The sequence below is a fragment of the Camponotus floridanus genome, unplaced genomic scaffold, assembly GCF_003227725.1.
Source record: "Camponotus floridanus strain SB8 unplaced genomic scaffold, Cflo_v7.5 scaffold26, whole genome shotgun sequence".
NCBI classification, from domain to species: Eukaryota; Metazoa; Arthropoda; class Insecta; order Hymenoptera; family Formicidae; genus Camponotus; species Camponotus floridanus.
The window spans coordinates 251,630-267,534 of record NW_020229392.1 but is presented as its reverse complement, the minus strand read 5'-3'; the positions used below and the strand labels follow the sequence as shown (position 1 = coordinate 267,534).

At 30.9% G+C, this 15,905-nt stretch overlaps 1 protein-coding gene across 5 annotated transcripts in view; it reads right to left on the bottom strand.

Annotated features, from left to right (window-relative positions):
• LOC105259503 (transcription factor AP-2-epsilon) overlaps positions 1–15,905 on the bottom strand; it is a 137,246-nt gene that overhangs the window by 32,298 nt on the left and 89,043 nt on the right. For all 5 annotated transcript variants that reach the window (XM_025409374.1, XM_025409373.1, XM_025409375.1 and 2 more), the window contains 4 exons: positions 14,877–15,251; positions 7,889–7,981; positions 1,620–1,856; positions 479–530 (listed from right to left, as the gene is read on the bottom strand). In XM_025409374.1, the coding sequence (XP_025265159.1) occupies positions 479–530; positions 1,620–1,856; positions 7,889–7,981; positions 14,877–15,251 (757 nt within the window). The remainder of the gene's footprint in view (positions 1–478; positions 531–1,619; positions 1,857–7,888; positions 7,982–14,876; positions 15,252–15,905) is intronic.

The window sequence follows — 15,905 nt, the reverse complement described above, 5'->3', positions numbered from 1 at the left end:
GGTGCCCTTGACACAACGGAGAGATAAATTCTAATTAAGGGTGACAAGTCGCTTACTTTATATTTCCGGTTGTGCAGTGATCGTTTTATATCGAGATTATGTTTGCTATTTCGAGTTGTTGCGTATATTATCGGTGACGCGCGTTGCGTTTTACATTCTTGTAAATTTACTCGAGGAATAAATTCCGAATCGAACGATCTTGCGATCGAGAAACGGAAAATTGAAATTAACTTTGTGTTACGCATGAATTATAGGTCACAATTCGAATTTAATATCTTTACTAAAGAGAACGTTCGATATATAAAAATTAATATAAAAATTAATATTAGTTTTTTTATTTTTTTTAAATCGATAGATGACAGAAGAGACTATAACGATCATTGATTATACTATTTTATGATAGTATTTACTTTTCTTTATTTTTGTCGAGATCTATATAAGAGAGAGATATAGGTTTATATATAATATTTTTACTCACTTTTTAGTAATGGTAGGTCGTTCATGAATCCTCCATCGTCCACGTTTGTGTTCTAAAAAATAAAAAATTTAATTACTTTCTAATTTTTATATTAAATATTTTGGTAGTCATAAAATAATACATCAACTTTTTCAAAAAACTTTGTATAATATATTATTTTATCGTTATAATTTAATTTGTTCGAATCCTTTAGATATCTTTTATATCATAATACTACAATATTCATTATTGAATAATCTAATGTCGTACCAATCGCAAGATATTTTCCAGTAATCTTTGCCTTAATATTTAATATTTAAAAAAATATATACGTATATAAAATTTTTAATTTTATATTTAATATATTTATATTTAATTTTTATATATTTAATTTTATATTTAATATATTTTTATATTTAATATATTTTATATGTATATGCATATTTTAGAAAAATTAAAGAACAAATGCAAGCACTTTTACAATATTGTGCTAATATAGCACTAATATAGATGTCTCCTTTATTATAATACTCCTTTCATAAAACACATACTTTTCACATATAACGAATCGACTGCATGATATTTTCGTAAGACAAAGAAAAACATTTTAACCACAGCAAAGCAAGGCATATTTTCGCAACATTCCATCCCGCAAGCACATGACATTCTATTTAATGGATGCTACAACTTTTAACTTAGTTGTTAATATAATCTCTGTACATTTTATAAAAACATTAATTCAAAAGAATTCATTCTGTGAGAGATTAATAATAGAAATTAATTATATAGAAGATAATTTTAAACTTCTAAACACTATAACTTTTTTTCTGCCTCTTTTCTTATTTTCTGAATATTAAACTTAGATCCTGATGGAATAAATTCCATGTAAAATTGAAATAAAAATGAGAGAATTATCTACTATATTTTTTATTATTATACTAATATTCTAAAGCTTATTCAGAAACTAAAATGACATCTCAAGCATCATATTTGTCACCGGATCAAAAGCATCCCTGCGTGCATCTAGATGTACACAATCTTGAAACAGTTCTCCGATAATTGTAATGCTTCCGCATTCAAGAGTCTCGCGACTATTCTTCGGAGTCGAGAGGGACGACATCGAGGAATATGATAATAGAGAAAATATGTTGCGATTACGTACATCGTCGCTCACCTGGGGGTCGTCAACGAGGCTGCTGTGCAGAACGAGGTCGGTTTGGTCGAGGCCCGGAGGCGGTAGCAGGGCGTCAGGACGACGTACGGCGCCGTACTCGACACCCCTTCCTCCACCGCCGCCGCCTCCGCCACCACCTCCGCCACCGCCGCCGCCACCTCCGCCACTACCGGCTCCGCCGCTACTACGTCCGCCGTCATAAGGGAACGACGAAGCGTGCATGTTCTGAAATCAGAAACAATGTTCCAATCAGCGTGATACTTTAGTCGTAGCGCAGTTTTGACATTTTGAAATCGCGAAAAATGCATGTGTACACTGAGGAAAAAATGATATTGAAATAAAAAAATTTTAGTTAACTCAAGAAAGCTATTTATTCGGTGGTGGGTACTAATCACGTATTTACTTGTATTCAAAACGTCTGTTTGCTTAAGTCAAGTATTTATTTACATATGTTTAAAAAAATATATATGCTTAAAAAAATATAATTTTTAATTAAATATTTTTATATTTTAATTTTACAAAATATTTATTAAAATGCATTTTTTATTCCCAAAAATTTTAAATTTTTTAATTTAAACAGATCATATATTTAATTTAATAAATTATAGTATATATTTTACGAAAATAGTATTTAAATATAAAAAATATATAAATGAAAATAATGTACTTAATGTAACATGCATATTTAATTAAAATTAAATGCTTTTGCTTAAATAAAATAACAATTCCTTCCGTTTAAAGCAAAAGTTTCAAGAAAACAAATTTATTTGATTTAAAAAAATGTTTCCCTCAGTGTACACAGAAAAAGAAATATCAAATCAAAACTTATATACTTAAACTAATGCGTTCATTGTTTCGTATATACGCAACAATTTATAATCTCCTTAGAAGAATTTAATAATTTTAAATTTCAACAATATTATAGTTTTATTTTAATATTGTAATTGTCAACTCAAGAATATATAATTATTTAATTCTACTTTAAGAAAATTATAATCTTTGATTTGAAAATTATAATCTTTGATTGAAAATGTTATTTTCTATCTAACATTGTTTCCTTTCCATTCAAGAAAATTAAATCTCAAATCATAAGAATATATTTTTCTTGATTGAACTATATAAAATGGCTTTATTCAAATAAGCAATTATTCAAGCAATTATATTTTTTTTAATTAACGCAATATAATCTCATTTCAAAATTTCCATTAAAACTAAATATATTTTCAAAACAAGAATGTCCTTTTTTCTGTGTATTTTAAAAACGATAGGAAGTATCTACTTTTTTAACTGCAACTGAAGATATGAAGAAAGGGAATATATAATTCATCTAATTTTTTGGATTTCTTTATTTTCAGAGATTTTTTTATATGGAATTAATTTTTTTATATCGAATTAATTAAATGATAGCGGTCTTACATAAGGAAGAAACAGTCGGCTTTTGGAGAAACTTGCCTCAAAACATGTATACAGAATATTCAACCCTTATTAGAGCTAAGGATAAAGCTGAAAAGCTAAAGCAATCATGAATATATGGAAATAACGAAGATTAAGAGCGAAGCTAAAGTTTGACAGATGAAGCTAACGTGAACATCCACGTGGACGAGACCCAAATTCGATATCTGGCAAGCGTTAATTTAGTATCGCAGAGAACTATACGGCGCGACGATAGGTAGTAAATAGGTAAAGGCCGAAGGTCGGTAACGAAGTAAAAGGTTGCTTGGAACGTCTACTGGAGAAAAATTACCTCGATCACCGCTATAACGGATCCATGACGGTTAGGAATCTTCGCTATCCCGCGTGATGATTTTGTACTGTATTTAGGATGATAATGAGAGAGGAAAACAGTGAGCCATAACCGCGCGCTGTCATTAGCGAAACATCACCCGCAATTAGTTCTCGGACGCGGCGTATAAATTACATGTCCATTGAATATATTTACATTCTTATTCATATTTATTATTGAATGTGATGCGTGCAATTATATGCGATGCCTGCGTAATATCCGGCGATAATAAAAAGCCGCATAATGTTTCATTTATCATTTAATTTTTGTCGATATGACACAAATTGCGAGCATTCATATTTTTGAATATCTCATCTCTCATTTTCAGTGTTTCTTCAGAATATAAAATTATAAAAAAATTATAATAATGGCCATTGCTGCAAAAAAATGTAGTGACGAGTTTAAAAAAATAATAGTCTTTAATATTAGATTACAGATTTATAAGTGAACATAATAATTGCACTGATCGATTGCATATAATTTTTTATCTAAACGATCGAGTTTAGAAATTCTAATTGTAAATTTTCTATTTCAATGTAGAATAATTTATTACATATATAAATACTATGAAAATTATATTGTAGAAAATGTCAGTTTCAGAAGAGATATTAGACAAGTTTTTAAGTCATTAATATGAATAAATATCAATAAATTAAAGATTTTATTTATCTTAGTGCTTGCGAAGAAATCATATTATTAATTTAAAAAAGATAACGAGAGCAGAGATTCGTGTTTAAACAAAATTCTTGAAGAAAGATAAAATGATCAAAGGTATCTTTCTCTCTCTCTTTCCCATCAATTGATAAATCACTACAAATTCGATAAACATTGATTCGAAAGATTTTATTTCCCTCTTCTCTATTTCATCGCAAATTCTTCATCAGAGCTGATTTGTAGCTTTTCGTCCCGCAAGTAATCTCAATTTACTTCACGCGACGGCTTGTATCAATCAACGTATAATAGGGTTTTGATAGAAGACAGAGAAGATGGAGTTGAAGTCACGAATGCGCGCGTAAGGAATCTTTTTGCTATAAAAGTTCTCTTATGTCATCGATAAAGACGAACAAGCTGCTAGGCTTTAATAAATCTCACCGATCGTAATTATACTCGTGTAATTTTTTCTACGATGAATATCGGTCGTTTAAAATCACTTATAGATACTTGTCGATTTATGAGGATATTCCAGAAGCCGCGAATTCTATTTCGACTTGGCTTCAAGATAATAATCTTGATCTTAAGCAAAAATTCGATCAGATAGAATGAACAATTTTTTCAATTTTTAAACAATTTTTTCAATGTTTATCACTGAATGTTTGCTGTTAAATGATTGTCTATAAATTCCAGAGCATTCAGATTTTAGAAATTCTTTATCAAAGTATAAGCACATCCAGTATCTTTGACTTTTGTAATTATTTGTTAGAAAATAATAAACGTTTATTTAGTATTTATTTAATGGTATGATTGCGGTAGAAATTCATTTTGACACATATATAATAAATGCATGCATGTATCTAGCACGATACGAGAAAATATAAGCGGATAGGACCGAGGGAATATATTTTTTAGAAAACTAAATAAAACGGATATATGCTTATACTTTTAATCACGACTAGAGAAGGAAAAAATGGCAATGTTTCCAAATTATGAACCGTTCATATCATGGTTATATTAAGAATCCTTGTCATAATTATATATCTTTCCTATGCAAGCATCACATCGCGAGGAAAATTACTGCGAGCGAGTTTCTCTGATTTCTTTGATTGTTTCTCATGATTTAAATCAACATGCAATACATAATATATAGTAAAAAAGGGGAAAAAACTCTGGAATGCAACCGAATGTCCTCAATCGAAGGGATGTGATCAGCATCTCCCGCCTCATTTTATTCTGATAATAATAATAATAAACGATAATAAATATTGATTTTATTAAACTAATTTAAAGTTTTTCAGCATGCATAAAAATCTTATATTTTGTTTTAAAAAAAAAAAGAAATTTAATGAAATTGCTATTAATAATTTTATTAGCTCACAATAATTTTTCAAATAGCTTAAACAACAATTCTACAAAACTCCTTCCTTGCGAGATCAATTTAGCAAATCACGTGTCCGTTTGACCGAAGGCGATGATACTCAAAACGTGTTGCATGCGTGTGATTCTCGATTCCGTTCGATTAATTTGGCGAAAATTGCGGGATATCACGCGATCGTGCGCCGGCGTTTTAAACACTGGCCGGTCAAATGTCAATTTCGACCGTTCGAGAAGAGAGATATCCGTACGTTTAGATTTTAAATTTGTCGTTCCCGTGAGATCGAGGCTGTTCGACCGATTCATCATTCTCATGTACGAGAAACGTATTGCGTGTGCGGATTAGCAAATATGTCTAATGAGCCCGATATGATCGATAGCGACGCTGTTTTGCATCCGCAGCGGGAAATTGTTTGGCAGATGCGGGAGAGCATTAAGGTCATGACTGTCCGAATCCGAGAGTCCTGTGATTAGGAAATCGAAAATTATAGGTCTTGCGTGTCGCGTAATAATCGTCGACTTCATCCGGGAACTTACGACTTTCACGGAAACGAAAAAAGTTACAATGTAGTACGGTTAATTAACGTGGACTCGGAATTGCTTTCTGAAGCTTATTGACGAGTCCGCGATAGTTATACGTTGATGTAACCGCGCCATGCCGACTTAATGAGATGAAATGTGATCGCCTTTCTCTCGTTAAACGCTCCGCTAAAATAAAATCACGTATAACTGCCACGGTAATGTCGATACTGATGAATGATGGCATGATCTGATCTCGCGAGCCCTACACGAGACAGACATCGACATCTCTGATATGTTCGCCTGCATTCTTGTGGGGCGATTTATCTCCTATTATGTAATTCCTTCGCGTTGCAATATCGAGTATGTACAGTTATAAGTAAGTATATTATTTACATCGCGAACACGTACCCCGAGGAACGCGTCGCGAATGTTTGGAATCGCGGGAATATTCATACATGCCTGCTTTGAGTAGTAGTGGAAAGACGTAAAACTATATATGGAAGTATGTTATTACACGAAACGTTAAAATAACGAATATATTTTCTCAACAAGTCATCAGCTTTAAGGATGTTTTGTACCTATTTTCAAAATATTGAGAATTTAATGAAAATTGTACAGAATGTCCTTACATATGTTTAGAATCTTCAGTACAATTTTTAAATCGATTCATTAAAGTGTTCACAAATTATAAGGATTTTCATTTGCACCGAATTAACATGTGTTCTTATAGGAAACGTATAACCACGTCGATTCAAATGACAAAAACACATAGAAATAATATTCAGAATTTGTTTAAAATTTGCAAAAGTTTAGATACAGAGAAAATATTTCAATCAAATAATATATTATACAAGTACTAACTGGTTAAAAAGATATTAAATATAATTCAATAAAGTTAGCCATGTATCTGTCACAAGACGAAATTCTCTGCCAAAAGTGAATTATTTCGATTAACAAAATTCGGAATATTTCAGTAAAAACGCAATAAATATTCCACACAATTTCTTACTCAAAATACATCAAAAGTGGATATTCGTCAATATTGATTTTCAGCTACGTTTTGCTGTACATACAAAACATCCTTAATATAGTTTGACTTAGATTTTAGATATCAAGTTAAAGAAGCAGAGAAAACCAAAATCTTATAATTTAAAGCTGCGAGAATTTTTAAATATCCGAGAATTATAATTATAAATTTTTAAATAGCGAGAATTATAATATAAATATTTTAAAATATCTTGCACATCTGCAATGCTTGCAGTTGTTTTGGAGATGAAATTCACTCGATTCACATCAATTCTTAATGTTCAGAACGTATATGTTCCAACCCCGTGTTCGCGCAGATGATTAAACAACAAGCTTTCCACTCTTTCTAGCAGCGAAGGCGCAACAATGGTCGATTTCTCGATCCAAACCCCTTTTAGTCGAAAGGCTCTGTCACAAATGCTACTCTCTCGAGCATAAGGATGCTAAGGGGCCGAGGTGCCGTCACGCACAATGAAATGCAAGGGGAGTATACGATGGAGCATCGCCTTCACGTTTTCAAGGATAAAGCTATTGGAATCGGTCGATTCTTGGTTGATTATTGGCATTGTGATCTCTTTTAGGAGCACGCTTGTTCTTTCAGAATATGATAAGCGTCGAGGAGGGACAGAGAGAGGGAAAGCATTAAACAATTTGATATATTTATTGTATCAAGTATTTTATCAGTATTTTTTATGAAAATTTTTATATCCCTCTAATAAGAGATATATAATAATATTTATATAATAATATAATTAACGACATACTTAATAAAAAATTTTAACTATAAATTGGATGTATTAATATTGCTATTTTTTTTAGTAAGATATAGATGATGTTATATGTAAAACGCGATTTACTAATAATGCAAGATGCGGGTTTGTTCACCCTTTGGGGATACCTTTAGCATCATCTTAGGCATCGCACTGCTTAGCATATTTGCCTCAAAGCAAACGTCCATGGCATCCTCCCCGAGGGAATGCCAAAGGTCAGCCTAAAATTTAATAAGTAAATTACTTAACGGGATGCAGCGAGAAAACGAAGGATCGCAAGAGGGGAAAAAGGAAGAGGGAGCCAGTTTATTTCGCGGATATTATGGAATTTTGTGAAATTGTCAAATTTTGCAAAAACATTTCTTTTATAACAGAATAATATCAGCCATAAAACAGATCAATTAAAACTTCAATATTAATACTAAAAGCTAATTGCTTTATCGCTATTTTATTATATGATGAAATAACCGTGATAATTGCAAGTCATTATCGCTGATAAATAAGTTTGTAAATTTTTAAAATTGATATTACTGCATTTTCATTAGCTTGTATATTATTATTTAATAAGAGTAAACATATTCATATTCACAAAACATTAATTATTTTGTCATAATTAACACGTTTATTGAAAGAGATATAAAACTAAGCTTCAGGCGGGTAGAAAAAAAAGGAGATAAAGGCCAGTAATTGCGCTAATTGTGAAGCGATGGATTCGCTTCGCAGTGGTTACATTGCTATTTACCTGTAATTACGGATCGCTCATTAATCGGATAATCGTATGTCGAGATCTAATCAATGATCCTAATGGTGCGCTATTATACAGCGCAGGTCGGGCCGAGTAGTGATCTAACTACGGTGCGGTGATATATTATAGCTGGGATACGACGACGATTATTATACGGGACGGAAATTTCGCCCGCCAAATTGTCGCGCGGTTCCTCATGCCGATCTAGTTATCAGCATTAACGACGGGGACACTTGGAGCAACCCGCGGGGAGACGCGCAGACGCGGGACGGGATGCGTTTAATATCCAAAACGCTCAAGTTTCCTAACTATGGCGAACTATGCAAAGACACCGGGTATGTAGTTTCCGGAGAACTGGCTGGGGCTTAAGACTTTCGTGTCCCATGAATAATCCCCCTCCTCCCTCGGAGTGTGTCTTGCCTCCGAGCGGATCCGAAAGTCACGTCTTATGACGGGCTTGAGTAACCGTGTGGATCCGTCACATTCCCCGTCATTAAACCTGCTGGATTTCCCGTGATAAATCCCGCGTGCTATTTATTTTCGCCTATCAAAAGTGTTGCGTTTATCTGCACGAATCCATCGGTTTCAACGACTTCACTCCGTTTCTTTAATCTTTGAGAGCTCGACGAGCTCTGAAAGACGCTTATCGAAATATTAAGATAATCGTCGATTAGATTAAATAATATATTTAAGATATTAAATCATTTAATTAATTATCATTTAATTAATTATCATTTAATTTAAATGTAAAAATATATTTGATATAATATATTTAATGTTTTCTATAATTGCAATAATTGCACGAGATAAAATTCTCTCCGACTCTCTTAAGCTATTCATTAATTTGTAAATAATTTGACTGAAAGCTTCATCATATATAATATTAACGGATAATAAATAATAATTGTGTAAATATGTTGTATTTAAATAATCAAAAGTAATTTATATATTTTCTTTATTACGTGAATTTCTTCATTATGTCAAAGTTATAGCTCCTTTGTATTAAAAAAAAATTCATTTCCATTAATCTAAAATGATATATGCCATATTTTATCAATAAAAAATATCTTTAAATGCTAAATTCATTTTAAATTTAGCTTTAATGTATCATAAATTATTCAAGACGATACTTTGAGGTTTTAGTTCAGTCGCAATTAAATAACTGATTCATTATGCACGTAATAAATTAATTTACGATTAAATATTGAAATTCTATTCTATTCTAAGATGTAAATTCATGTAAGTTATCTATGTCTTGATAATATATATATATGCGTAATATGGATAATTGTATTGTTTATGACCTAATTTTTTTGTCATTATTTTTTGTTCACGTTTTTTAAAATTATTATTATTTCTTTTTATCACAATTGCTATTTCATTATTAATGATTATAGATTTTTAAAATCTTTCTTTTTGTAATCTACGAGTAGTAATTTTCATTTATGTCATTTGCTTATTAATCTTATCCATTAATTATTAATTATTGATCTTATCCATTACAAAAACTATGATATAGATGAATAATGGCTATCAAGAATTCATGATTTATTTCAATCTGTTTAAAATATACATATATTAAGTAAATTTCTCGATATTACTTCACAATTAATGTATTTTTTTAGAGTCAAAACTTGTCAATGTTGCATTAATTATTTCCTTATACAGAAAATAATGCAAAAAGTATCCCAAAAATTGTATTTTCACACTTTATTCAATATTGCGGAAAATCGAAAGTACAGCATTGTGAAATTTTATTAAAATCAAAGATATCTATTTTTCTTAGAAGAATACCCGTCGGTTTAGAAACAAGGAGCTTGAGATAATCAATAACATACTTTTGATCGCGGATGAATAAAGTATTTTCGGATCTATTTTTATACAATCCAGTGATAATATTGAACTCATTTTTTAAGTGTTAAAATTTATCCGTTTATGTTATAATTTATTATTTCATCAATCTCGATAGAACAATGTTTTGTCTTTGTGACTTTTAATATTAAATACCTCAGCGCAATATAAGTAAAAAGTCTGTTGAAAAATATAATTTAATTTAATACTGGATTAATATTATCATTTAATTTCAACCATTTAATAATCATAAATTTCAGACAATAATTTACAAAAAATTAATTTATATAAAACACGACTTATTTTTAATCCTTTAAAATAGAAAAATCTTGTTATTTTTATTTTAAAAAATTCAAACTAAACATCCTTATACACTTCTTGTTAGTTCTTGTACGACAACTTGTTCGACAGTCGATGTGCAAATTACGGTAGCAGTATACACGGTATCGTATGCACGTCCCTTAATCATACGGACAGAAAATAATCATAGTCTTCGATAAAACGCCGACACGGCAATACGAGCCTGCATATGGCATGGACAGATGCTCTCTGCAACAAACCACCGTGCTCTTCTGCACCGTTCTAAAATTCGAGGTGTGTCAAACGAACTTGTGTAAAAACGCATGCATTCGTCGTACACGTGTCGAATTTCGTCGAACGTGTTTCCTTCGCGTTACACGACACCTTTGGAAATCGTCCGAATGTAATCCGCATAGAAATGGTAGTAGCGTGTGTTGACGTGGTAATTAGGGTGGTGTTTTCGTGAACATGGAGCAAGGTGGACTACAAATACTATTCTTATAATAATTATTAGGGTTTTTAAGAAAGAAGGAGAGAAGTCAATTATCCACATATGGATGATATTACTAAATATAATGCGAGCAAATTGTATGTTAAATCGAACTGTAATTGCTTAGAAAGAATTTTTATCAGTAAAAAAGAATTTTAACTGATATTAAATAATGCTATATTCAATTATTTATATGCATTATTTATATTCAAACTATTGAAAGAAGGAATTATATAGGTTTTAAACGTATCTAATCATAGAAATATGTATATTTTTAAATTATAATAAATTGTACAGAATCATTTAATCTCTTTATATAAGAAATTTAGTACTTTATTTAAATTTTATTTTTTTCTAATAAGGACAATTTGCCCCTTACAGAAAAAAAATTTTATTCTGTTTGTTTGCAATATTTTTCATATGAGTATGATGCGAAAATTATATATATTTTTAGTATGTTTATATTATTATTATAGTTATTTTATTTATTACAATTATTTTTATATTATATATATTTTTTATTTCAAATATACATTTAGAAAATATACAGGGTGTATCTTAAAAAGCTTCCTAAGCAGCGTTATTCCTGATTAAAAACCGAGTCGAAAAGTCCTGAATCATTTTTTTCCATAATGCTTAATAAAGCAGTAATTAATGAGTAAAGTCGCGGCAATAAAAAGACAAACTTCCTCGTTATCAACATATGAAGATTTGGATAAGCAAAAAAAATAAACTGTTTTACATTAATTCTTAAACAATTCATCTTTTCAGAAATCTTTTTAATACTTAAATCTGATTAATTATTTAATGAATCTTGGAAAAAAAAATGGTTCAGGACTTTTCGACTCGATTTTTAATCAGGAATAACGCTGCTTAGGGAGCTTTTTAAGACACATCCTGTATATTACAAATGAAAAATATTGTATATAATAATACGAAAAAACAATGCTAGCAAAATTAATGTTTTATGATGCACGATGCAAAAAATGATGCTTCGTAAAAGTGTGTGGGAAGCGTGAAAGATTCTTGCATCAAAGACTCGGTTTTTAATCAGGAATAACGCTGCTTAGGGAGCTTTTTAAGATACATCCTGCATATTACAAATGAAAAATATTGTATATAATAATACGAAAAAACAATGTTAGCAAAATTAATGTTTTATGATGCACGATGCAAAAAATGATGCTTCGTAAAAGTGTATGGGAAGCGTGAAAGATTCTTGCATCAAAGACTCAGTTTTTAATCAGGAATAACGCTGCTTAGGGAGCTTTTTAAGACACACCCTGTATATTACAAACGAAAAATATTGTATATAATAATACGAAAAAAACAATGCTAGCAAAATTAATGTTTTATGATGCACGATGCAAAAAATGATGCTTCGTAAAAGTGTATGGGAAGCGTGAAAGATTCTTGCATCAAAGACTCGGTTTTTAATCAGGAATAACGCTGCTTAGGGAGCTTTTTAAGATACATCCTGCATATTACAAATGAAAAATATTGTATATAATAATACGAAAAAACAATGTTAGCAAAATTAATGTTTCATGATGCACGATGCAAAAAATGATGCTTCGTAAAAGTGTATGGGAAGCGTGAAAGATTCTTGCATCAAAGACACCTCTCAAGGACGGGGAGGACACGTTTGCTCGACACGTTGTGCTCGTCCACGTAGGGCGCATTACACGCAGCAGGGCATTCCGTACCGTGGCAAATGCAAATGTCGCGCGCAGCAACGGAGCCACGAGGTCGTCCACGCCGGCCGCGCTCGCGAGAGGATCAATGATCGCAATCACCGATGTCACGGGACGACTTATTGGCCGCGACCCGTCTAATAGATCGATACCACCCGTTATTACGTCCAACTCGAGACGCTGCACGCGGCGGCGTCCTACAAATAACACGCCGGGCGGACGGTTCGCTAATGAGGTATCCGAGAGACGCACGTGACCGGATCTCTGCCAGTTTTCATTTCCCCGCGACGAATACCGACTGACATTGCCACAATTTCCATATGCTTCCGAGTGCGCATGCATCGGATACCTTGCTGGAGAGCCAGCAAGAAAGGGTCGCACCATCTAAGATTACATGCCGTGATTTGCACCGCGTTTGTTGAAAGATACGAGCTTTCGACTAATGATAGACCGCGATTAATCCTAAAATTGAAGATTAAGATTTTGATATTATGCAAAAAATATAATAAATACATAAAATTATGTTTGAACTTGTAAATATGATGTGGCAAAAACAAAACTCTTATCTTTCTAATGCAATTCTTTTGGAATATTTAGATATGAAATAATAATGAAAATTAAGTTATATAATTTATATATGATGTAAAAGAATTAAATTTTTCATCTGTGTGTACAATAAATTGAATTTTACTTTCCATTTCATGTAATTCTTTTCTTTTTAAATTATCGATATTGTAGATTTAATATAAATAGTTACATACATTTGTCCATAAGTTAAGTACCACTAAATTTAGCTTAACGATTATTATTTTAATTAACAATATCGGATATTATACGAAGATATATTGAGATCTTGTTTAATGAGGTACTAGCTGCTTTCAAATAATTATTATACATGATATACATTTTAATATTTATGATAAATAAATATGAATGAATATTTTTATAAAAGATATCAAATTTGATAATTTATAATTAATCAAAAATTTATAATTACACAAATGCATGGTAGAATTTTTTCTGTTTCTTTGTCTTTTTATTATCATTAGAAAATTTGGAGTGTCTAATTAATAACATGAGAAAGATAGTGTGTATTTCTCGACTTTCAGATGGGAAATGCTTTCCGAAGTCTTTTTTTAGAATGAAAAAAATTCAGAATTCACTTAGAGTATAATCATGATATTGATAATAAAGCGAAATTATCGATTAAATTAGCGATCGTAATCTTGCGGAGCGATAAAAAAGATATATTAAGTATGTACAAAAACTTAACTTCTCGAATGTTTAATGTAAGTGCATGACATTGACATTATTCGAAGAATGATTATATATGATGCGCGGCTGCTGAGCAAACAGTTTCGGAGTCAAAGGGTTAAGAAATGTAAGACTCATATGCGAATCAAGTATATTACTCGGCTGTACAATTTTTTTGTGGTCGACTATATTTTACGATAGAGTTATATACGACTGTCTTTAACCTTGCAGAGCGTGTATCATTAAATGTTATTCGTGTCGAGTGTTTAATTTGAATATAACCGTGAAATATATCGTCATCGTACTTTTAATCTTACACGAATGCTATTTTTTATAAGCTAATGTGTTCTCTCTCATATAATATGTAGCAATTATATATTTCTGAGATTTCTATATTTTTTAATATTATTTTATATATTATATATTTTATATATTATATATTATTTTATATATTATATATTATTTTATATATTATATATTATTTTATATATTATATATTATTTTATATATTATAATAATATTTTTATTATTATTTTAATATTAATTGTACGTTCGATTTTCCCTTTATAGCTTCATATTCTTCTAAATGTCATTTTTTCTTTTTACATAAAAAAGTTGGAAAATTTGTCATCCTTGATCTTTTTAAACTGCATTACAATGCATCGGACATAGTTCTCCACGATGAAATAGAAACATAATTGTGTTTAATTCTCCGTGATCTTTTCCTATGTTAGTTCTAGAGAAAGAGAGAGACTGCCAGGAAAAATATTTAGAGCACTTACCACGTGAAGCTCGGCGTCTCTCCTGAGATCGCCGCTCCTTTGGCCCGCGGTGACAGCAGCGCTCAGGTGATTGTAGTGGTGCTGGTGCAACGTGTTGAGCGTTTGCGTATAAGGATCGCTGACGAGGTAATCCAGGTGTTGCGGTTGGCCAAGACCAGGATGCTGGGGGCTAGCGGGCGCGTGATGGTGCGAGGGAAACGGGGGTGGAAAGTAAGGGGGTTGGAAGTCGGAGGCGGTCGGCAGAGAGGCGCCTCCGTGGTGGGGCATGCCGCCCCCATTTCCGTTTCCCCGATGTCCATGGTGATGGGCACCGGAATAGGGCGACGAATTCCCGCCGCCCAGTGAGGAGATGCCCCCATGACCAGTCAGACGGTCCTGTGCAAAAAAAACACATAAAGTTAATACGTATAATTATTATATAATGTTAGATAATAAACAATAATATTTCCGAGATTATTATATGATATATATATGATTCTATTAAATATTAAAAAGTTTCTTAATTAAGAGAATATACATTCATAGAAATCAAAAAATTTTAATCATCATAAATAATTCTTAAAATTCTTCTAAAATTAATACGTATAATTATTATATAATGTTAGAGAGTAAACAATAATATTTCCGAGATTATTATATAATATATATATATATATATATATATATATATATATATATGATTTCTATTAAATATTAAAAAAGTTTCTTAATTAAGAGAATATAACATTCATAGAAATCAAAAAATTTTAATCGTCATAAATAATTCTTAAAATTCTTACGGACACGTATTAATCGACTCTTTTAGAAATGATTGCCTTTCTTTGTGACTTCTGTTTAAAAAATTTTCTTTTATACTTATAACTCTTTTTATAACTTTCCATGTCTGTTCCAATTTTAAGAAAAAACTAAATATTTTTATTAACAATATTAATTCTAAATATATATATGCTTCTATTAAATATTAAAAAGTTTCTTATAAATTAAAAGAATATAACATTCATAGAAATAACAAAATTTTAATCGCAATAA